General features: G+C 41.4%; 2 protein-coding genes across 2 annotated transcripts; one reads left to right on the top strand and one right to left on the bottom strand.

Annotated features, from left to right (window-relative positions):
- The first annotated feature begins 10764 nt into the window (after positions 1-10764).
- On the top strand, positions 10765-15595 carry mymk (myomaker, myoblast fusion factor). The gene is made up of 6 exons (XM_031305655.2): positions 10765-11128; positions 11877-11991; positions 12918-13066; positions 13509-13625; positions 13927-14067; positions 14302-15595. Exons 1-6 carry the CDS (start codon positions 10994-10996, stop codon positions 14566-14568), a joined length of 924 nt encoding a protein of 307 aa, XP_031161515.1. The 5' UTR covers positions 10765-10993; the 3' UTR covers positions 14569-15595.
- A 2065-nt stretch (positions 15596-17660) lies between these two features.
- LOC118494179 (tetratricopeptide repeat protein 16) lies at positions 17661-23218 on the bottom strand. Its single transcript, XM_035997051.1, has 6 exons — positions 22998-23218; positions 22423-22567; positions 22162-22327; positions 19556-19689; positions 18854-18995; positions 17661-17906 (listed from the first exon to the last, which is right to left on the bottom strand). The coding sequence occupies exons 2-6, from the start codon at positions 22503-22505 to the stop codon at positions 17805-17807; spliced, it is 627 nt and encodes a 208-aa protein (XP_035852944.1). The 5' UTR covers positions 22506-22567; positions 22998-23218; the 3' UTR covers positions 17661-17804.
- Positions 23219-23426: the final 208 nt, after the last annotated feature.

The raw sequence follows: 23426 nt of genomic DNA, 5'->3' as shown, positions 1-23426 counted from the left end.
GTTGTTGACAAGCTGGGATTGATAATGCTGCACTGTAATCCATAGTTAGTTCATTATATTTTATTATGTGATATTGGTTTGAGACTGAGAGTATTTTTATTTAGTGGAGAACTTTGCAGCAGTATTTTTCTTATTATTTTTTATTTTATATATATTTTATTTATTATATTAAAAAGTGTTTAAAAAAGTGTAAACAAATTGTTAAAATAAAGTTTATAGTAATAAACAACCTGCAGTTTAATGTTTGCATTTCTTTCCCTTACTGTACCGAAAATGAACCGAACCGTGACTTTAAAACAGAGGTACGTACCGAACCGTGATTTTTGCGTACCGTTACACCCCTAGCAACTACGAATGTCCAGCAACACGAGCGATCAGTGCGCCTGTGCAGCCCCTGCAGTGCAGAACCTGTTTAGGCAACAAAACTATTTGGTTAGGTTTAGGAAAAAGAAAGTGGTTTGGATTCAAATAAGTGTGTTTGTTACATAACTTACATACTTACATAGTTTTTTACGTAAGTGACGTAACAAAAGTAAGTTAAAATAGGTTAACGTTGACTTTTGCTTTCACACGGGTTAGGGGGTTAGGGTTGTGGGTTGGGAACTTTTTTCGTTCTTATACTACGTCGCCTGAATTCCTCTTTAGAGGGAGCCGTGCATGTCCTGGCTCGCGATAACGGTGGTTGTATACAAATTGTATAGTGTATTACTTTTTGTAGGTACAGTATAAGTACGAACAGTGAATAAGAACAGCCTGATAGAAATTTCTGCACTCGTATTTCTTGTTAATTATCAGCAAAAAAATAACGCGTTAAAAAAAATAACGGAGATTAATCCATTCCATATTGACGTTTGACCCAGAGCCGTTCTAGCCACCATTGGACTGTAAAATGAAGGAGGGAGACGAGAATGTGCTGCCTGGATCATTAACTGGAACATTTACTTCTAAAAATCTTCTTCCTGCCAACCCTGGCTACCGAAATCTGTTGCCACTGATATGTCTGCGCTTCTCTCTGGTGCTCTGAAACAGACGTTACAGGCAACACAAACACCGCTGCACGTGACGCTAGTTAACACTATACTCAACAGCAGCTAACGTTAGCCTACCGCTAGCTAGTAGCTGGATTAAACACAGTTACAATGCTGACAGCTAACGCTAAACGGTGTAAAGTTTGACTGTGTTTTACTGTAGAGGATTCAACACCGGTATGTAACAATCTGCAGCTGCCGTCGGAAAAACAACACAGACGGTGCGTTCAATGAAACTGGTAAACTACAGCCTTGTGGTGCATTTGAAGTTATTCTAAATGTCCATTTCCCATCTGGTGGTTGTTTTTGTCGTTCAACAGCAATTTACTAGTGAAATAAGTTATCGTTATTGTTATACATTATTATTAAATCATTTAATTTTGACCATATGGCCTTAGCAATAAACAAGACGTTCTTTAATGTCACCAACTGTTGTTTAGTAGGCTTTTTTCTTTTCTTTTTTTACTTTCTTAAAAAGTATCGGTTCAGGCACCGTTAATTATGTATGCGATTAATTTTGATTAATTAATCACAGAGTATGTAATTAATTCGATAACATTTTTTAATCGATTGACAGCCCTAATATATATATGTATATATATATATATATATATATATATGTGTATATATATATATATATATATATATATACATATATATATATATACATACATATATATGCCGATAATGATTCATCTACGATAAATATAAGCTAATATCACACATCTGCCCATTGCTTAACCAGTCAGGCTTTAGTTGTGACTACAATTGGGGACGTTGAAATGCTTTACTCGTAAACCTGCTGCACAATGCTGAGCCATGTAAGACCACCTTTTTCCTTGGATGTAATTAGTAATTCTTTAGTTTCAGTTGCTACATTTCACTGTCTCATTATATGATGCTCTCGGAACCCATCGGTTATCGGTCTGACGATGATTTAGCCTTTGGGGGCAACACCCAATGTTTCGGGGGTTCCAGTGTAGCCAGCGGATAGCCGGGGCCAAGACTTGGTAATAAGCAACTTGAGACGCGAGAATGAAGTTGGAGTAGTCTTGCATTGCCAGACCATCCTCCACAGCGCTCAGGAGGAAGGTCTGACTAGTCCACACAACATTCCGGGATGGGAGAAAAACATGCTCTGGTTTATTGGCATTTCTTTAAACCAATCACAATTGTCTTGGGAGGCGCTAAACACCAGACAGAGCCACGGAGCCTCTGCAAAATAGCCTCGGGAAGGAACTTGTTTTGGTGGAACGTGTACGTTCAAAAGTTGTTTTAGTCGCGCAACAGAAAACTGAGATTAGACAGATAGTCTAGCTAGCTGTCTGGATTTACCCTGCAGAGATCTGAGGAGCAGTTAACCAGTCCTCAGAAATCGCCCGAAGTTTAGAATGCCAACACAAAGAAAGCAGAAGGTCGGACATCTGGCCGAAAAGAACCTCCGGCGGCACCTGAAAAATCCTGTAAATGAAACGTCGTTGATATAGACTAGAGTGGGAGTTAAGAGACCGCGTCTCTATAAACAGATATTTGCATATGAAAAAAGCTAATTAAAAAGCTAAATCGTCATCAGACGATGGCCTACAGAACGTTCCGAGACTGCATTTGGGCCAATGCAGATTTTTAATATCCAACAAAATTTCACGAGGAACTGCAATTACTGTTCAGCTCTTCTTCAACTTATTTGTGTTTTGTATAAACACACACTTCACCAGTGTGTTGAATGATGAAGTTTTACATCACAATCTACTTTCCTTTTTCAGGTGAAATGCTCCTTTAAGTGACGGCGAACCCGGGATTCCTTCTCCTACGAAACACACTGAGAAACAGAGGAAGCCAAAACCAGATGGGAGGACGGCGACAGAGGAATCAGAGACGAGGAGAAAAGAGTGAATGATGAGAGGAGGACGAGCAGACGTCTGAGGACCACCATGTCTGCCCACCATGTCGTCTTCCCCTCTTTTTCCCCTTCCTCCTGCTTTATTACGATTTCTCCACTTCTCTCATGTTTTTCCCTCTATCTTTTTCTGGTGTTATTTCTCACCCCTCCCTCTCTTTCTCGCTGTATGCTTATTTCTCTCCTCTTCACGGTCACACTCCTTTCTACACTTCTCTCTGTTTCTACAGCTGTCTCTTTGCAGCTTTGCAGCATTGCACTTGTTCTCTCCATTAATCTCTCGATCACTTATTTAATTATGGCCATGTATACTGCTCAGTATGTATTCACACAGGTTTTGTTGTCAATCAATTTTTAAAAAAGTATCATGTTAAACGTATAATCCTTTCAGATTTCAGAACTCGCTGATTTGGCAACATTTGTGGTTACTGGTGCATTTTAATAATCCAGGTGCCGGAGTTTAAACACATGTATCTACCAATGGGGTCGGCAAACACGACATGAGCAGCTACTCCTTTCTCTCATTCTCCATCCATTCGTGGCCTCTTATCCTCCATCCATTTCTCTCTTTCCTCTACGTCTGCTGCCGGTATGTCTGTTGGCTACATTAGTCACCGCTTTGCTCCATCGCCAGATTTATAAGCTGATAGACAAAGTTCAGTGAGGCTGCCAGAACAGAGGAACAAGCCCTGCCCCCCAAAAACCCCACCACCAATTAAAGCCCACCACCCTCCACACGACAAAAAAAATGAAAGTGTGTTGCACGAAGGCTTACAACATTCCCATGGGTGTTTTTGTATGTGCCCATTTGCAGCAAAGTCTGGAGTCATTAGGGTTGGCGCATGCAGACAAAAGAGCAATTAAAGGCGTTATAAACATAACCGCAGGAGGGAGAAAAAAAAACGAAGAAAAAACATTTGCCCATTTTAGCTGCAGTCTAAAATGTGTGAAACAAAACAACCTTCTTCCTGAAAACACTTGGATGGAAAAACAGATTTAAAAAGTACTTTAAAAACCTGGAAGTTAAGCTGCACTAGATGCTGTGTCATTAGTTTCTCTCTCTAATGGGCAACAAACACCAGCGATGAATTATGTGCATATAAACAGCAGCACTCATTGTTTTCTATGTTGCCGGCACACTGGTTTTGTCCTGACACACATCATCACAGGCTGACACACATCAACTCATCGGGATACACCACTGTCTTATTTCCCAGTCAACACACGTCAACTCTCAAGAAAAACAGCAATTGTTTTCACATTTTGACACGCAATTCACACGCATCAAATGGCAAAACGCCCCTTAACTTGGCCGATGTGTGTGTTGCATTTAAGAGAATTTATTCCATATCTGAACATTTCTATATATGTCATATCTAAATTGGAGTGCATTATTGTTCTAATAATGAACAACGACAGAACACAAAACAGAAAAAGAGAAAATCGGATCAGATATTTAAACCACATCAGTCCAGCCTGACATTGTCTGAGTATGGATTTGGAACAGACTTTTAAAAATGGGCTTTGTATTTCTTTCTTCTTTCATTTTTGTGACACATCTGGTAAAATCTTATTACAGCTTTTGGTGTTTTGCTCTTGAAATCAGCACTGAAGACTTAACCCACTCACTGTACACTGGCTGGCTTGTTGTACTATATATTTTTTTTTAATTTAGTCTTAACCAGCAGGTTTTTTTGTCTGTTGGAGAGAAGAACACACACATCAGTTCCAGTACGGCTCAGACATTTTCCTGGGAAACAGGTAGCTTCTCAAACGTTTTTACAGTTAAAGTCATGAACTGGAGCCAGGTTGTGATGTGATTCAGTATCAATGCAGGCTTTTTCTTTCATGAAAATGTTGATATCAGAACACAGTAACTAATTTAAGGCAAATGTGTTGTACGCAAATCCTTCTAAGTTTTCCTTTGTTCTGTCTGACCTGTGAGTACTCCAGAGTAGCATGTTAAATTAAAGTGTTACTTAACTGAAACCCAAAGGTAACATGTTAAATACTACCATAACCAGGGCTATAAGCAGCGTTGTTTATTATACCACTTTTGTTTCGTTTCAGCACAGCAGCACCTCGGTGTTGTCTGTGCACCATGAAATGTGGTTTTGATGCATTCCGTGTAGTGCTGTCAAACGATTAAAATATTTAATCGCGATTAATCACATTAATGTCATAGTTAACTCGCAATTAATCGCACATTTTTCTCTATTCTAAATGTCCCTTGATTTCTTTTTGTCCCATTATTTTACTTTTACCATTACCATTATTGTACTTTTTTTTACTCCCTGCTACCCCCCGGATCAGCCCCGGCACCTCCTGATATACACATTAAGCACTGTCCATAAGTATCCCTTCAAGGAAAACGATGTGTACTAGATGTATTTGTTGAATGAAACTATATCTGTTATATTCTTCACTGTTTCACGTTACTAGATATGACATTGATAACCCGGACTGACAGAATATTAACCGTTTATTAGCCCAACAGCCTGACTGTACAGCAGCACAGCTAACACCAACAACGGAAGCTGAATTACCGACAATCCATCAGGTGTATATCACTACGGATCTAATAGTAGCCCAAAATACACAACAATATCTTAAACATGTTGTCACTCATAATAAACTGATGTGGACAGCTGTGTTTGGTCTGAGTTCTTTTTTTTTTTTTTTTAAACGATCCTTCAAACAACGACATCCAGAGAAAAACAAGGCTAAGCTTTTAATTAAAGTTTGATGAAAGAAAAGAACGGCCAAAAGTCTCTGTCAGGGAAACTGTGGGAAAAATATAATTTCCTGCTTATTAAGTTGTTTTATATAATTAAAAGAGCAAATAGAGGGTTTTATTGGAATTTAAATCAAAACAAAGAATGTCAATAAAATAACTGATGGACTAAAAGAAACAATAAAAATATAACAGTCAAGATGACCATTTCCTGCCGAGGTAAAATAACACCAGAACTGAGGTGAAGCACTCCGCTCACACTGGTCCTGAGTGACTGGCTGGCTGAAACATCAGCACTGCACTCCAATTATTTGTGAAAGAAGGCCTGGGGGTCAGAGGTCACAGCTATTTATTACTGAATCAAAAGGAAGCCCAGTGTTTTTTCAGATGCGTCCAGGAAGTCTGTTCTACATTCCCACACTAACCCGCCGTGTTTAGACTAAGGGGTCCTGAGGTGAAAGTCACCATGGGCCACGAACTCTCCTGGACAAGAAGAGCTGAGGATCCTCACATTTCACTGCCACAAAAGTTCAGATTAACAAGACATTTGGTGAGTCTAGAAAAGGTTCTCTCGGTGAGATGCTGCAGATTTAATTTTATACTAGTCTCGCATTGCCAGACCTTCCTCCACAGCGATGCAGAGGAAGGTCTGGCTAGTCCACACAGCAATCCAAGATAGGAAAAAAACGTGCTCTGGTTTATTGACATTTCTTTAAACTAATGACAATCGTCTTGGGAGGTGCTAAGCGCCGAGCGAAGCTGCGGTGCCGCTGCAAAATAGCCTCGGGAAGGAACTTGTTTTGGTGGAACGTGTACGTTCAAAGGTTGTTTTAGTCGTGTAACAGAAAACTCAGATTAGACAGTAGTCTAGCTAGCTGTCTGGATTTACCCTGCAGAGATCTGAGGAGCAGTCAACCATAGTCCTCAGAAATCGACCGGAGTTTAAAATTACAACACAAAGTAAGCGGAAGGTAACAGGACATCCGAAAACGGACATCCGAAAAGAGTGACATCCGGTGGAAGTTCCGTAAGTGGAACGTCGTGGATATAGACTAATTTTAAATGAAATTAATACTGATGTCAGGATGATCTTCGGTGGACAATACTTTGTCCTGGTAGACAGTACTTTTTTTTGGCATGAAGCATCATAGAACCACTGCCAAAAACAAAGTTTGATTCATGTAGTTTAAGATAATATTTTTTTCCTCTTTTCTTCCAGTCAACTGAAGATCCTTATTTGTTTTTTACATTTCACTATCATCAACAAATTGAAATCATTGGGTTCAACAATTGTCACAAATTCTTATTCTTAATTAGTTATTAATTGAAATAAGCAAAATAAAAAACAAATATTATAACGTGACTAAAAAAGGGTAATTTGTAATTATTCTACCTATTCGACTTTTGCACACAAGCATTTCCTTCTTCTATGCTTCTTTGTATGAAGCTCAAATAAGAGCTAGACTGATCGGCCAATATTAGCCTATTTAGCTTATATAGTATCTGGTTTATGTTAGTCAAAAAGTAACAAGAAACCATGCCAAACTAGATTTGAGATCATTTAGAGTTAGTGCCACCATTACATAGTTTGTCCACCAGAGAGCACTGCGAGTTGATTTCTTCAGTGTAAAAATAATTTGTATTACAATTGCTAAAAAAAAAAATCGAAGGGATCCATATCAATATCGCTTCTTTCTAAAACTCTAACATAGCTCAGAATCAGCCTCAAAAATCCAGTATCAACCATACTTTCTACATCAGTGTAGCCGCGAGGTCTGCATCACCTTCCCATGCTTGCAAGGGTCAGCGGCCCAAAATGTAAGACAGAAAGTACAGCAAACGTGAACTGTGTAAACATGTCCGTAAACACAGAGACCAAGCATCGTAGCAACAGAGCTGTATGTGCACCCGCTGTCCACCCTGCTGTCCTCCATGTCTGTTTTGGAGTATGTACGGAGGGAACCCACTTTCGCATGGTACATTCCAAAGTACACCCAGGACTTATTTGACCAGGCCTTGGAGGGTGAGTAGGGGCTTAGGGTGATGTCATCTAAGGTCATCGGCCTCATGCTGTGACAGTGACAGTGGTGCTAATGAAGACTTACGCTACTGCATCAGTTTATCTTACTGTAGCAAATTTCTTTTCATACACAGGTGGGGAGGACACATGCACATTCTTCTCATAGAAAGTAGTAAACCCCCTGCTGGGTACCGCATTGGGAAACCAAAGGTCAATGAGAGTGGCCTGCAACCACAGTAGAGCCAGCAGGAATGTCACTTATTTAATTGTGCTGAAGTGCTCTTATAAGAGCACATTACAAAAAAACTAACTACTGTACAATACAAACTGTGCAATTCAAACAATGTCTTTTTATGTCAGACTGGTTAGTTTTAAACAGGAGCAAAGAAAGTTTGCAGACATGTTTCAACAGGATGCTTAAATTTGCAGACAGGTTCCCGGCAGAGGGCGTGGTTAGGCCACCGCAGCAACTCCAAAACCATCAGGCCTGAGAGTTTGTTTCCAGCCTCGGCCCCGGCGGCTCGGGTTCCTGAAGCACTCGGAGAATCTGAGGCGTGGGGTGAAACCCCTCAGCAATACTGCACCCTTTGTGTCACTGCCTCGAGCCCTTGAGCAGGTGTGACAGCTGAGAGGAGAGTAGAGGAGGGCAACTGCTGCCTCACCACCATCACGGGATCATTTAAGACGTTCATACAGAAATCCTCTCTGGGAACAAGTGCACTACAGAGTCAAATATGGCTTCACTAAGAGAAGGTAAACAGGTATCAGCCATATATGGCACATGATCACTGTTTATATAAAATCTACGATTCTCAAGAACGTGTTGCTGTTATTTACACGTTCAGCTAACACACTGTTTGATTTAAAGGGTCAGTTCTCTTGAATTACACAAAAAAAAATGTACGCATAGTTCTTGTGGTATATTATGTTATAGATTCCTTTAAGAGCCAATAAAGTCAGACTGAGTCCAAAATGATATTCTGTCTAATCGGGTTGGGTAAGGTCCTGTTGTATTCCCTTGGGTCTCAGGTTAGTATGTCAACATGTCTGATACCCGAGTAAAGGATCTCTAATATCTGATTGCTGTTTCAGAGGTCTAATTGTACATTGAGATACAGTAATGGCAATGAAATCTAATATGTTTTTACTGCTCTTCTCACAGCCAGAGCAGCAGAAAAGGGGCATTTTCCACACCAGAAGTATTTCCCACCCTACCCAGTGGGTAAATGACTTTACTGTAATGGGAGTTAGTCAACAGGGTGGGCTCAACACCAAATCACACGGCCACAACAAACAGAATCCCATGACAAGTGTTGTAATGTCCTCCACGAGATTGCCAGCCATAAAATATACTCCCCACAGGAAGTGACAAATAAAAACCACAAACTGTCTCCAAACTGCAGTGAGCTGTAGAAAGCTGGACTCACCAACTGTACATTTTTTCCTCTCACATTCATTCATTCATTCCTTGCTGTCCTAAGGAGGTCACAGGTTGGACAGCAGGTGCAGATCAGCATCTTTGGGATTCAGTGTCCCACTCCCCAAACAGACTGTTGATACTGGATGATTCACCAAAAGTCTTAGCATGGCTACTACTCTACGGTTATGGGTGTATTAATAGAGCTGGATAAAGAAAAGCATTTTCCACATAGACCACCATTACAAAAGACACTTTTGACAGGTCACCTAGAATGCAAAGTCAAATCTAAGTCTTTGTGTTATACATTTTTTAAATCATAAATATTAAATTATTTTTTTCCAAGCCCTGGCAAAGCTATTTTTACATGCCTGACTTCTTCTCTTCAATGTAAAGTACATGAGATGAGAGTGTGCAGGGAGCCACACAGCCAGGAAGACAGCCAGAAAGTGAGAAAGCTTCTTTGGCGCGTGCGCTGGGTGAGCGCCATTTACTGGATTGAATGGGCACCATCTTGGAACATGGCGTCCATAGCCATAAAGGACTTTCTTAACTAGAACTGAACAGCATGTACATTAAAGCTGGGGTAGGCAGGCAAAAACTCCCTTCATATATTATTGCAATCATCCCCATCGTGATTGTGATCCTGATGCCGTTATATAGCGACAATTCTACATGAATCAATGACCTGTTTTCTTTGTAAAGCCCTTTGAGATGATATTCTGTCATTCAAGGCTCTAGCTAGCTACAGAAACATGAACTTGAATTAGCCACAGCTAAACTATAAGCAACACTTTCTGTCCATCTCTGAAATGCTTTGTCCGATATTGACACATTTTATTGTGTTTATTGTCAGACTCTCTTTTAGACTGGACTCTCTTTGAGAAGTCTGTCTTCCTTGTTTTGGGTTGCTTTGCAGGTTGACAGTTGTTGCTAATGCTGGAATAGCAACATTTTTCTGCAGGATTTTACGCCGTTGAATCAGGCTTTCACCATCTGAAGGGACGTGCACGCGCATCTGCATGTGTAGAACAGCCAATACGCTCTCTCTATGTAATGACCTGTGATTGGCCAAAGCCTCCCGTTAGAGGGATTTCCAAGAAGAGGTGCAGAAGTCTAGTTTGCTCTCAGACCACTTGAATTACAATATGATGAAAGGTTATTATGGGATTTCTACCCAATGGCGCAAAAAGAAAAACCTGCCTACTCGAGCTTTTACCATATATTGAACATTATAACCATAATAATTATATGGAGACTGGACTGGTGTTCAGTGGCTTGCTAAAGGCTGGACGCATGCCATAACATGTCTCAAACTCTCCTCCTTCCCAGCTGAAACTTCCTGTTGACCGACAAAGGCTGTGTGAAACTGTTCTGTCTTCTGCCACAAACAGGTAAAACAAATACTGAGAATAATGGTGTTCACCCCATCTGGAAGAAGTCTGTAGATATGCTACAGAGTGGCATGCTAGCACTTTCCCTGACCACAGCCCCTCCCATGTCTCACTGGTATGCAAACAGCTGCCCAGTCATGACACTGGCCCCGGTGGACCTGCCAGCCTGGGGGACATTTAAACTTTAAAGGGCCGAACTGGACAGCTGGGTGTGTTCATGCTGCGTGGGAGTGTATGTGTGCTGTAAACATTCTGTAGCTCATCCACACACTACTAGACTCACTCGTCACACATGATAAGGACTGAGGGACCTGAGGACATCTACTTTCCTAGTTGATATCACATTTTATTAATTTAGCACTTTAACACACCACTGAGTGTACACAGTGTATAACTTATCTTCTTATAAGATAATTTCAAAGATCTTCTGAAGCCCAAGGGATATTTTCTCATCTACAAGCCTTCACAGTTTCTATTTGAGTTGTGTTTGCCGTCCCTCCACAATGGGCGCATTTATTGCCAAGATGCTGCTTCCGACAGTCAGCAGCCTGGTGTTTCTGCCTACAGCCAGTGTGGCCGCCAAGAGGGGCTTCCACATGGAGGCCATGGTCTACTTTTTCACCATGTTCTTCACTGCGGTGAGCTTGTGGTTCTGTTTTCATGTGATAGACTGAATCTGCTTTGCTCGCGCTTCATTGATTGTGGTGTTTGAGTGAAATCTTCGTGATTGAGTATGCAGTAAGCTGAGTGAATTTATATTTTTCAAAATTGCTTATATGAGGGGTTTTGTTTTCTATTTGCTGTTCAACTCAGCAGCATGCTATTGATGAATCTAAGAATCCATAAAGAATATACACTTCAGGGATTTTAATCAGAAGTAAGGTTGGAGTTTAGTAGCATTTTATTGAATCTGAATCCAGTATAAATCATACCCATGCCTTATTGAATATATTTAGGATTTGACAACACCAAGTAACAAAAAGTATAAATAACCTCATATCTAAGAGATACTTAAACACAAATATTGACACACAAGGACCTAAAGTTTTGCGAAAAAGATGACTCATTTGTGATCTCTCTATATGCTGAGAAAAAAAGACAGAGGAGACAAAAGATTTGCTAGACTCAGAGCTTAACAAATTTGGTGTTTTACCAACTTGGAACTAGATCCATCATTAAAACAGCTATTAAGCCCCAACCCAATTCACAAGTTGTATACGGTACATATTTACTTTAATGGAAAGAAATCACTTATTAATGATTACCAAATTTTCTATAGGCTCAACTTATTGTGCTGTTGAAAATGGGACTCTATCTACAGGTTGTTAATTGACTGATAACCTATTTGACAAACCATTAACCTCATTGTGACTTGTCTTTCTGTAGATCTACCATGCATGTGATGGACCAGGCCTCTCCATCCTGTGTTTCATGAGATACGACGTTCTGGAGTACTTTAGTGTTTACGGCACAGCTCTCTCCATGTGGGTCACACTGATAGGTAAGTCCTAGTTAACAGTCTGCCACACGCTACATACTAGTTAGTGGCCTCTTCTACACGTTTCTTCCATAATCAAAGTCCATAATTATGATATGACATTGAGAGAGACACTGAGATCCTGCTCACACATGACTACTGTACCAGTCTTTCAACCTGTCTGGATTCCACAATGAAAAATTGGAACTTGCTTCTGGGTTTGTTTGGTGTAAATTCAAACTAGCAGGTACTAAAAACACGCTCATCAAAGAAAATAACGATGATAAGTTAGTATTCAGCAACTACACTTCCCAAGTACAAGGTTAAAAACAACCAGCTCTGCCTGCAACAGTTGTTGATAACACATGTTGTATCTTTGAGTTCAGCTCACATGTGGTCAGACTTACTTGCTTTTACTCTCTCATATGATCTCACACACACACGCACACGCACACGCACACGCAAATACATTTGCTCCTCTCCCATCTATCCATCTAAGCACTTAAGGTTTTGCCTCAAGGGCTTTAAATCACATGCTTTGAAGGGCCAAATGCTTCGACAGCTGACTTCACTGATTGGTCAGCTGTAATTGTAAAATGGCCATTAGTACTTACATATTTGATATCAGTGCTGATTCTTCGGAGTTCTAAGGGCTTTGTGTCCCTCGATAAGTAAGGACTCGTGTTATTTTAACATTGACATAATATCTATCTCGCAATGTTAACTAAAGTGAAAAATAATTTGTGTATCCGCCCCGTGATTTGGAGCCGCATACATTTAAGGGGTTCTTCCTTGGTCCATGGTACACCCTTCATCTGTAATCTCCTTCCGTAGAGAGCAGACCAACAACTCTTGAAAATGAAACTTGGATTATATTGAAAAATAAATGTACCACTGCAGTTACATTTATTTTTCACGTCTCACATGCAGTATGTGTCTCCTTGTCCCAGCTCTGGGCGACTTTGATGAACCCCAGCGCTCCAGTATGACCATGTTTGGAGTGCTGACCATCGCTGTGAGGATCTACCAGGATCGCTGGGGCTACGGGATCTACTCTGGACCCATCGGATCAGCTGTCTTCATCATCACTGTCAAATGGGTGAGTGGCCTTAGAATAGCAGGTTATATTCAGGTTTGGTGAGTAGATGTAAATAAACTGCAGGTGATACCATACAGTAGTGTATGCTTATGTGGAAAAATCTTTACTTTTTTACCATTTTTTTTCTATCTTCTCGTTGTTGATCTCCACCTTCGACAACTTTTACTTGTGTCCTCTCCTTTTTCAACGTCTTTTTCTCCTCAGTTTCTTCTGCACTTTCTTCTACTCATTTCACACTTTTTTAATTCTTCTTTTCAACCTGTCTTTCTTCTTCTCCTCTTCCGTCCTTTCCTTGTACTCTTCTTTTCCTCCACACCTCCTCTTCACTTTGCTCTCATTCTTTTGCCCCTTCTTTTTCCTCTTGCCATCAAATCAATCACTCGCTCTGTTGGACTTTGTGTGTGTCTACTCTGTGGAAATCATTGTAATGATGGTGTTTCAGCTGCAGAAGATGAAGCAGCTGAGGGCAGTGTATCCAGAGAAGACAGTGTACACGCAGCAGGTCGGTCCAGGCTGCTGCTTCGGTGCTCTCGCTCTGATGCTGCGTTTCTACTTTGAGGTGACTATCATCAAAATAAAACTAATCCTCCAAACACATCAATATTATTGAATGCCAAGGATCATGACAAGTGTTTAACTAATCACATATTGTTTCCATTTATATTTAAAAAGGTCTGAAGTTGCTCAGTTGCAGCTTTATCTTTTATCAAAATGTGTTGTTTTTCATTAATATACAACTATTTAAAAAAAAAAAAAGGCAGCCGGCTGTCTAGTTGCATTTCTTCATATGTTGAAATACATTTAAACATTGATTAATGAAATCACCCTAAATATGATGTGCTGTATTCTCGCCACTGCAGGAGTGGGACTACGCCTACGTCCACAGCTTCTACCATCTGTCTCTGGCGGTGTCCTTCATCCTGCTGCTGCCAAAGAAGAACCGCTACGCAGGGACGGGACGAAATGCGGCTAAACTCAGCTGGTTCACTCTCTGCTGCTGTGTATGTTACTTTTTTTTTTATAAAAAGAAAGGAGAGCTGAAAGCAGCAGTACAGGTATATAGCATACATGAATGTGAGGACAGGATAGATTTGCATTATCTAGATAGAAAGTAAAAGGTGATATCACTTAGAGGGTAAACTGACCCTGTTTCAAAGCAGCATCACTCCCTGTCAGTCGAACTCATATGCCCTTTAAGTCGCCCTAACCCTGCCTCCTAATTGTTCCCTCTCCAGTCCATGTCCCCTGGTACTACTAAAGAGAAAACTGGTACTACTAAAGAGAAGACTGGTACTACTAAAGAGAAGACTGGTACTACTAAAGAGAAGACAGACAAGCCGAAGAAGAAGAAGTCGTCTCGTACTGTGTGGACAATCCCCACCGAGAAGCTGTGGACACAACGCAGTAGCACCCCCATCCTGCCTCTTTACACCCCCCCACCCTCCACACCTGTCAAAGGGACCAGCATCAGCAAGCTCAAAGAGATGAACGGCTGGAAGTGAACCCCAAAACGTAACTGTCTCACGTAGAAGGACTTCATCCTGAAGAACAGGCAGAGATAGTGGTCGGCTAGGAGCGGGAAACAGGAAAATCACCAAATAACTGTCAGTCAAATGCTGATAAACTTGTATGTGGCTGGTAAGTTAATCAACTTCAGCAGGAAACCAACCATCATGAGGACGTTCCTTTCTACTCCAGAAAATCATCGTTGGCTGGTAGAATATTTAAGGTCAGCAGCGATTTCAGGAATCCACCAGTGACTGTAGCTAGCAGATAAAGAAGCAAAAGGGCCCGAAAGTGGTTCTAAAATTTAAGGGCAAGAACAAAAGAGGAATCAAGCCTCCGGCGCCCTCAAAGACCCAATATGAACACAGCTGTCTGAAGCACTTGTCCAGAGCTGAGGACAGGCAGCACGCTACGAAAGAACACACACAGAACGAACAGGGAGACGGTGACTGAGACAAACCAGTAAAACTGACTGGAAAATTTACGAGAAGAGCAAACAGGCAGATGGTTTATCTCTCCAAAATATATAAATTGTCTTTAGAAATGTTCCTCAGGGGAGACCTTTCGTCTGCTCGCCTCTGTCTGTCCGCTCCCCCTCCTCCTTCTCTTTCCCGTCTCTCTCAGGGAAAGGAAGCACGCGGCTGAATTTGTTTTTGAGAATTACAAGACTGTAAAGCACATTTTACCTGTTTTTATACGTCCTCGAAGTGCCAAATGTGTCATGTGGAGCATCAGACGTTGGAGCAAAGGGGAAGCGGCGGCCCAGACGTCAGTCTGTAACCCGACTGAAGCATCTTGATGTGTTTCTGGATCAGCAGGTGGACTCCTCTGTCTGTTAACTCTAGTTCACTGACCGAGCAGCTTTGGCTATGACTTCTATCCCTAATGTGCACTGCAGACTTGTGATGTTTCTGGTGAAAACCTTTATCAATATATTGTTATTTATTGCAGCACAGAAGATTGTATATTCAGTATAGCGTGTTTGTTATTGATAATTTTGTTATATTTTGAAAATAAAATGAAATGTGACCATAGAAAGAAAATGGTTGTGACCCTGTTTTTAACTGGTCTTTGGGGACAGGATGGAATTTTAACAGCCTCAACCACCCGAGCCATTATCATAATGCAGTGATATGTACTTAAGCAGAAGCCGGCCATTGACACCAAACCCTGACTGGCGCATACTTCAAGGCCCACTCCAGTCTAGCAACACTAATCCAATTTCAAACCCACACATCCCTTTCCACTTTCACTTCAGGACGACATGGAGTTGTGCGTCCGTGCACGTCACCTGCCCTGAACACTACCCAAAGACTACAAACGTCTTCTGCGTATCTTAGACAAAACAGTCTCCGGCCAAAACGTGAATGAACCCCCCCTCCACCAATAGAATGTTTTGAGCCGGGGCCAAGCCGCCAGCTCCTGTGCCCAGAGAAAGGTGTTTTTGTCTGGGTTAAAAAACTTGGCTGGCTGGGCCACCGGCACCACCCGGCTGGCTGCGCCTCCTGGCCCTGACAGGACGGTAACTCGAGCCTTTTATTGCACAAGTGTGAAACACTTTTGAGCTCTTTTACGATCACTGTCTATCCCAGCACCACTCTGCTGAGGGGCTGAAGCCCACACACATTCAGGGCTGTATTACTATACTTGTGAAGACTGTCTTCTGTCTGTAATCCCTGACATTAGCAGTACATTTACCAAAATCGAATACCAATCCAATCCTATTCTTAACCCTAAATTCAAGCCAGAACCCTAAAAGCCATGTGTTTTGAGGACCTGGAGAAAAAATATCCTAAGTTTTAAGGATTTTCTAGATCACCTGACCCTTGAGACATGTGGTCCTTAGTAGAATCTCACACACACACACACACACACACACACACACACACACACACAGTCTGAGGGTCTGAACCTGGCCTGTCCGCCGCAGGTCGTATTGGGCGACCGCACTGCTCAGCAGACATCGACAGTGTCAACATAATAAGCGTTTATTGACACGAGTGTGAGCGTGGTCGTCTCCTCCGTGGTCGTCTGCACCCACATTCCAAGGCGGCTAGGAATTTAAGTGGGTATCGAAATATAATAAAGGAATACATCTGAACAAATAAAAAAAAAATGACTTCTACACCAGAAAAGAGCACTTTCTCCAATACTCCACGGCCTATTCAGGGAAGGTAAAGAGAAAATGTGCTGTATCATTTTTCATTAAAGTCAATTAAGCACCAAAGTGCACAGTGTGAAGTGACTGCAACAGACTCTGGTATGTTTGGTATGTTTGTGCTTTCAGCTTTGTGGTGTGGGTACTTTCTATGGTGAGACAGCAGCCAGTGTGCCACAGGTCCTCTCTCTGTGTGTCAGCTGTTGCCACAGCTGTTGTTAATGCTGTGAGGTCAGCTGCCTCTCAGAGAATACCGCAGGGCTGCAGCCACAACCCATCTCCACTGCTGATACTGATTACCAGTGACACAATCAAATTCATTACTTCTGCTGAGCAACAGATTGGTCCGTGGCTAGGAATTTAATTTTATGTTATTCCTTTTCATTAACATGTTTGTACTGTCTGTCTTACTACTCAAGGAAAAAAAGACATAAAAACATCAAGAAATAAAGACAAAGAGCTAGTAGGAAAGCAAGAGTGAAAGTCAAAGTCATTTAGTATTCATCTCATGTATTTCTGTGTGACAAAATGTTGCCAGTCAAACGTACTGTAGAAGTAGAGCAGCCTGAGAAATGCCATCGTGCTAAAATTGTGCATCTGCTGCCACCTATTGGACTACAGTACATGATGAATGCTAATTAAAGGATAATACCACAGTGTTTTAGAAAAATGTTGCCACTGTTGATTTTGACTCTGCAGTCTGAAAGTCACAGACTTTCTTTTTAGTTTTAGTTTGAGTTAAAGGACCATAGTTATGGTTGTAGGTATTGCAGATTTTCTGCAGTGTAAAAGGGTGTTTAAAGGTGATTTGCAATGTTAACAGCAATAGTTAAAGCACATTAAATGCATTCACAGTGTGTACAGCAATAGTTTAAGCACATCAAATGCCAACTATGGTCATTTAAAGTCAGACAAATGAACGTAAAAAACAGATTAAAAAAACACATTTATAACAGATTTTTCGTCCCACCCAGAGTAATTCCACTATCAGTTCTGACCAGTGGTTTCAGAACACCCCACATGTCTTGTTGTAGTAAGAACTCCTCTCGTGTCTAAAGGCGGACTGGTTCTGTTTCACTGTGTGGATGGTGATGGTGGCTGGTGTGTGTCGAGGCGTGGCCCAGTGTGGTGCACAGTTGGACGATTGTGGAGAAATGACCGAACCACTTCCTTAACCTGCCACAGCCAACACAGAAGAACAGCTGTAGTTCAGCACAACTGCAACACTGCCGTACATTTCGAACTTCCTAAATTTCCGCTTTGTAGTCGTAGTCGAACTAGCAACTTTCCATCAGTTTCTGTTATCAATTTGCTTTTAAAATATGTTTTTGCTAAATGCACAGCAGATGGAAAGGTAATGACCAGGGGCTCGTTTCACAGAAGCAGTTTTCAAGTCTTACAGGGCTCTCACGAGACTTTGTTTTGATCAGTGAAATGTGTCAAAATAAAGGCATAAGATGCAACTTATCTGCATAAAAATGTCTAAAAAATAACTAGACTAGACTAGTTATATATTTTGTTGAGTTGTGTACTTTCATTATCCAAAATGCTCCGTTACATTTGGTCGCCCAAATTGGCGTCATATCCCCTTTGTATATTTTGTCATAAATTGACTTTTTTCCCCCAGTTTAAAGCAACATTTTTGTGGTCGTTTGTAACTATATACTTTGACCAGCTCAAGGATTATGAAGGTCTTTTGTTATTATTTTAATTGAGAGAGCCCTAGCAGCAGAAAATTACATATTTTGTGTTTAAAAGGAGCGAAGGTGATCCCATGTTGTAACTTGGTCAAACGGGACCTTGTGTTGTACAAAACCTGCTTTTTAAGTTTGAAAGAAAAGTAAGTTTGAGTATCAAATATTCAAGAGGTGGTTTTTAAATGTAGCTTGTGTATTGGGGACTTCAATAATGATATTATTCTTGGATTGCTGGGTTGCTTTGTATGTTTTCACATGGATTTTGAAAAAGTTTTGTCAATGACCTCGGTTTAGGAAGATTTTCTTTTTTAGATATACAAGTCATTGATCAGTTGTTCTAAAGGATATTAGTTTTAACTAAATAGACTTTTAAAATTCAGTGGACATGAACAATTGTAACCCTACTTATGATTTTCCCGTCAGTACCTGCAGAAGGCTCTTCACAGTCAATTGCATCTCCGGTTGGTTGACACACAACTTCAGCTCCTTTCCTGCGACAGGGGGGTCTACTGATGGGCCCGCTGTGTTCTCACTGGTCAGAGTCATCTTTAGGAGCTTCTCACTCAATCTAAAAACACATTACAGCACTGGTCTAAGTACGCTGCTGGTGATATGCAGTCCCAATTTGGAAAAACAAGGAACAGTTGTTTCCTTACACATTGACAATGTGTCATTTCAGTCAAAAGCATTAAATGTATTCACGTCTGTCAGTGCATAAAGGTTGTTTAAGAGAAATCAGAGTTTGAACTCTTGGTGTACCACTGCTCGACTGGAGGCACTCACTGTGGCCTTGCAGGGATGTGGACCTACAGGTTTAAGATCATTCCTATTTACTGTAACTGCTTGACTGCAAACTGCATCAGCATCAGCATCATCAACTGCCTGAGATGTGAAGTGTATTTGCTGCTGTAATCACTGTGATGTGGAAGTGGATTAATAAGGGTGTAGCTGATGATGTGGCACCAGCAGCAAACTGGTTGCACTTGGAAACTCCCAGGTACAGAAGACATATAAGTTATTTATAACATGTTTAGATGCAGTGCATGTGTCCTAACGTCTGTCAGCTGTTCCGCAGTCAGTGTAAATCAAGTGTGTCCCAGACGTAGTGAATTTTTTTGTCTTGCTGACCTTTGTTGATCGGAGGACGAGCTGCAGGCCTGGATGGTGTCCATCAGCTGAACTCTGATTGCTTGTCCTGTTGGACTGGACAAAACATCAGACACGCTGCGTCCAGGGAACAGATTCATGAGCACAGGAGGCACCTACACAAAGAAACACACACACACACACACACACACACACTGGACTACTTTTCACTTCCACAAGCTTTGGAAATATTAATAAAAAAAGAAGGAGGATCATTAGTAAAAGAAAATGTCTGGAGCAGATTGATCAATATGCAAAAACGTAAAGAGAAGTTCTGAAAATAAACCACAAAGACCCAGAGGCCCACCCAGAGAATTTGGCCCACCCATGAGAGAGAGACATCATGGCTTGCAAACGAGCAAAGTGGCAGTTGGTCAAGGCCACACCCCCACCCTCCACCTCTCCTCCTCAATAGCCACAGACACAGAAATGGCACATACTAAGGAAAGCTCATTGTGGGACTGGCTCTAGTGGCTGTAATTCTGCACCAAGGCTAAATTTCAGGAAAGAGACTTCAGATACAGTATTAGGAGACCACTAAGGCCTATATAAAAGAGACTTCAGATACAGTATTAGGGGACCACTAAGGTCTATATAAAAGAGACTTCAGATACAGTATTAGGGGACCACTAAGGTCTATATAAAAGAGACTTCAGATACAGTATTAGGAGACCACTAAGGTCTATATAAAAGAGACTTCAGATACAGTATTAGGGGACCACTAAGGTCTATATAAAAGAGACTTCAGATACAGTATTAGGAGACCACTAAGGTCTATATAAAAGAGACTTCAGATACAGTAGTAGGGGACCACTAAGGTCTATATAAAAGAGACTTCAGATACAGTATTAGGAGACCACTAAGGTCTATATAAAAGAGACTTCAGATACAGTATTAGGAGACCACTAAGGTCTATATAAAAGAGACTTCAGATACAGTATTAGGGGACCACTAAGGCCTATATAAAAGAGACTTCAGATACAGTATTAGGAGACCACTAAGGTCTATATAAAAGAGACTTCAGATACAGTATTAGGGGACCACTAAGGCCTATATAAAAGCATCCAAAGAGCACCATGTCATGGGACCTTTAAAATGACATGGGAAAAGTTCAAATTGAATTGCATTGAAAGTGCCCATATTATGAAAAAAATCACTTTTTCTGGGATTTGGGGTGTTCTGTTGTGTCTCTGGTGCTTACACACACATACAAACTTTGAAAAAAATCCATCCATGCTGTTTAGAGTGAGATACGGTTTCTGAATGTGTCCTGCCTTCAGTCTCTGGGTGAGCTGTTCAAAATCGGCACGGCTTGTGACATCACAAGCCGAAACGAGCAGGCTAACCGCAACCATTAGCTCGTAGCGTTAGCGTTAGCATGCTAGCATGCTACCTCGTTCTCATAGGCTGTATATAAGAATGGACCAACAGATCCCGTTGCTCTGGACGGAGACCAGTGAAGGATATTAGAAGCACTTTTCCGGTGAGCGCTGAGCGTTACTGCGCAGCCTCCAACTGAGAGAGACGACGTAAATGTGACGTGAGCAACGTGTCTGAAAGTTGGAAGTCTTCTGGTAGCTGTGCCAAGAGAAAGCTCAGTCATTCCCGGAGAGCGTAGGTATATGTAAGGAGATAACATGGACACAGGTTAATTATTGCTAACTAAAATGCTAGTTAACATTAGTAATTAAACTTAAACAGCTAATGGTCCAAAGTCCAAACTGCCTGCGAGCTTCTCCTGTACTATACGGTAATTCCTCTACTATGCGACAGTAAGTCGCGTGGTTATGACACAATCGTTAGCCTATTTTTACAAAAAATGCTACGGAGTCATAACGTGAGGTACAAGGTAATGGAGCCTTTTATACATTGTCGTGTTTCTTTAGAAATAAACAATGGACAAATAGAGTCTTTAAACGTTTCAGATGTAAAGTTATTCGCTGTCAAAGTGACGTCAAAATGAATGGCAGTCAATGGGATGCTAACGTCGGGTGATCGCTTTGTAGCATCAAAATGGCGCCACAGGAGGTTCGAGCTCTGAAGCGAAGCTTACCCCCTTGCTCGTTCTCAATAGCAAAGCACTGCTACAACACACACAAGTTCACCATAATCTACAAAAGAACTACTTCCATGTGCGCCCTCATTTAGAAGTCTCCCAGCTAATCCTGCCTTGTAACTGACCGAAGTTGTAGAAACAGCCTTTCTTTTACTGTCTATGGAGCTAGCTAGCTGACATGATCTACAGCTGAGCTACTGGGCATGTGCAAGTGCAATCAAAGATAGTACAGAAGAAGAAAAGAGGTCTCACTCTGTAGCTAAAACAGAGACCAGCTGAAAAGAGGATCTGCAGCAGTGAGAGAGAGCGGTGCAGTACAACAAAAATATGGTGTTTTTTGAAAATTAAACCATGTAAACCTATTCTGGTACAACCTTAAAATACAATTATGAACCTGAAAATGAGCATAATATGGCTGCTTTAAGGTCATTGAATTAAATGTTATACAACGCTTGAGTAGACCAAATCCTCTCAGGAGAAAAATGTCAGTGTCTAATGTCAGTGCACCTGGAGGTTGAGATGAAGCACTGACCTCCTCGTTGCCGGGATCCAGGATCAGCATGCAGATGAAGTCCCGTCTGGCTCCGTCCAAGTTCAGGAGCTTCCGAAAGGCCTTCGATCTGTTCTCATAGTACTGACTGGCTGTGGAGTTGTACTGGATGGCCAGAGAAAACATGTCAGCTGCTTCCTGGAAACACCTGCGGGTGCAACAACAAAAATATAGCGTCTAAACAAGATTAGATGACGGTTCTCTCCAGGTTTCTCTGTGTGAATGTGTAATTGTGGTTCTGACCCGTCCTGGAAGCAGAAAGAGCCCAGCGAGTTGTGAAGGACAGCGAGGCGGAGCCGGACATCAGGGTCATCAGGCCGCATCATCTCCTCAGCCTGCTGGTAGTCAGCCAGAGCATAACACCACTCACCCTGCTTAAAGAAACAGTCTGACACACACACACACACACACACACACACACACACACGTATGTTTAACATTTAGTTGACACAGTTCTGTAATGTCATAGATCAGGAGACCATCAGGTTAGATTTGAATCATTTAATTCATATTTTAATACAGTAACCAGAACAGCTGCTTCTGATGATCTACATCTTTTCTAGGGAAAATAATCGTCAACACTAAATTCATTATTCAGTTCAATTTTTTTTAAAACAATGAAAAATGTCCATCACAATTTCCCAGAGCCCAGCAGCAGATTCACACAGTTGCTCTATTAATATTTGGCTTATTTCTGGCCTAAGCGAAACATTCTCCAAGGACTGAAGTGTCAATATACAGAAAATGATGTGTGTTTGTGTGCACAGTAAACAAAAAAAATGTCCACACAAACACACTCACAGACCAAGTAGCCTCACCTCCTCGGTTCAGGTACAGGCCCGCCTGGCCCTTCTCCTCCTCGATGGCCTTGTTGAGAAGCAGAGTGGCCTCAGCGTAAAGGCCTCTGTTGAAGCACTGGACAGCAAAATCATTGTAGGTGAGAATCAACTGAAACTGCACCTCCTCTTCCACAGAGCTGTGCTCATCCTTCTTGTCTCTGGCCTCCGCCTGACGTCTGACCTCCTCCTCCTCCTCCTCCTCCTCCTCCTCCTCCTCCTCCTCCTCCGCACTCAGCTCCACAGCCTGGACCAGATCCTCGATGGCTGCTGTGTAGTCTTCCAGCTGTCGGTACAGAATCCCTCTAATGGAGAATTGGAGTGAATGACACAGGTTTGACTTTAATTTAATTAAAATAAATGTCATCAAATAAAACAGAATCAAATTTAGCGTCACGATTGAATTAAAAT

The sequence above is a fragment of the Sander lucioperca genome, chromosome 2 (genome assembly GCF_008315115.2).
Source record: "Sander lucioperca isolate FBNREF2018 chromosome 2, SLUC_FBN_1.2, whole genome shotgun sequence".
NCBI classification, from domain to species: domain Eukaryota; kingdom Metazoa; phylum Chordata; class Actinopteri; order Perciformes; family Percidae; genus Sander; species Sander lucioperca.
The sequence above is the reverse complement of the archived record's forward strand: the minus strand, read 5'-3'. Positions and strand labels throughout refer to the sequence as shown.

Coding starts and splice junctions, on each gene's coding strand:
- mymk (XM_031305655.2), top strand. CDS start 10,994: ATGGGCGCATTTATTGCCAAGATGCTGCTTCCGACAGTCAGCAGCCTG. Junction 11,992..12,917: donor CATGTGGGTCACACTGATAG/GTAAGTCCTAGT, acceptor TCCTTGTCCCAG/CTCTGGGCGACTTTGATGAA. Junction 14,068..14,301: donor GGTTCACTCTCTGCTGCTGT/GTATGTTACTTT, acceptor TTCCCTCTCCAG/TCCATGTCCCCTGGTACTAC.
- LOC118494179 (XM_035997051.1), bottom strand. CDS start 22,505: ATGATGCGGCCTGATGACCCTGATGTCCGGCTCCGCCTCGCTGTCCTT. Junction 18,996..19,555: donor TCGTCCTCCGATCAACAAAG/GTCAGCAAGACA, acceptor ATGTGTTTTTAG/ATTGAGTGAGAAGCTCCTAA. Junction 17,907..18,853: donor CTGTGAAGAGCCTTCTGCAG/GTACTGACGGGA, acceptor TGGCTGTGGCAG/GTTAAGGAAGTGGTTCGGTC.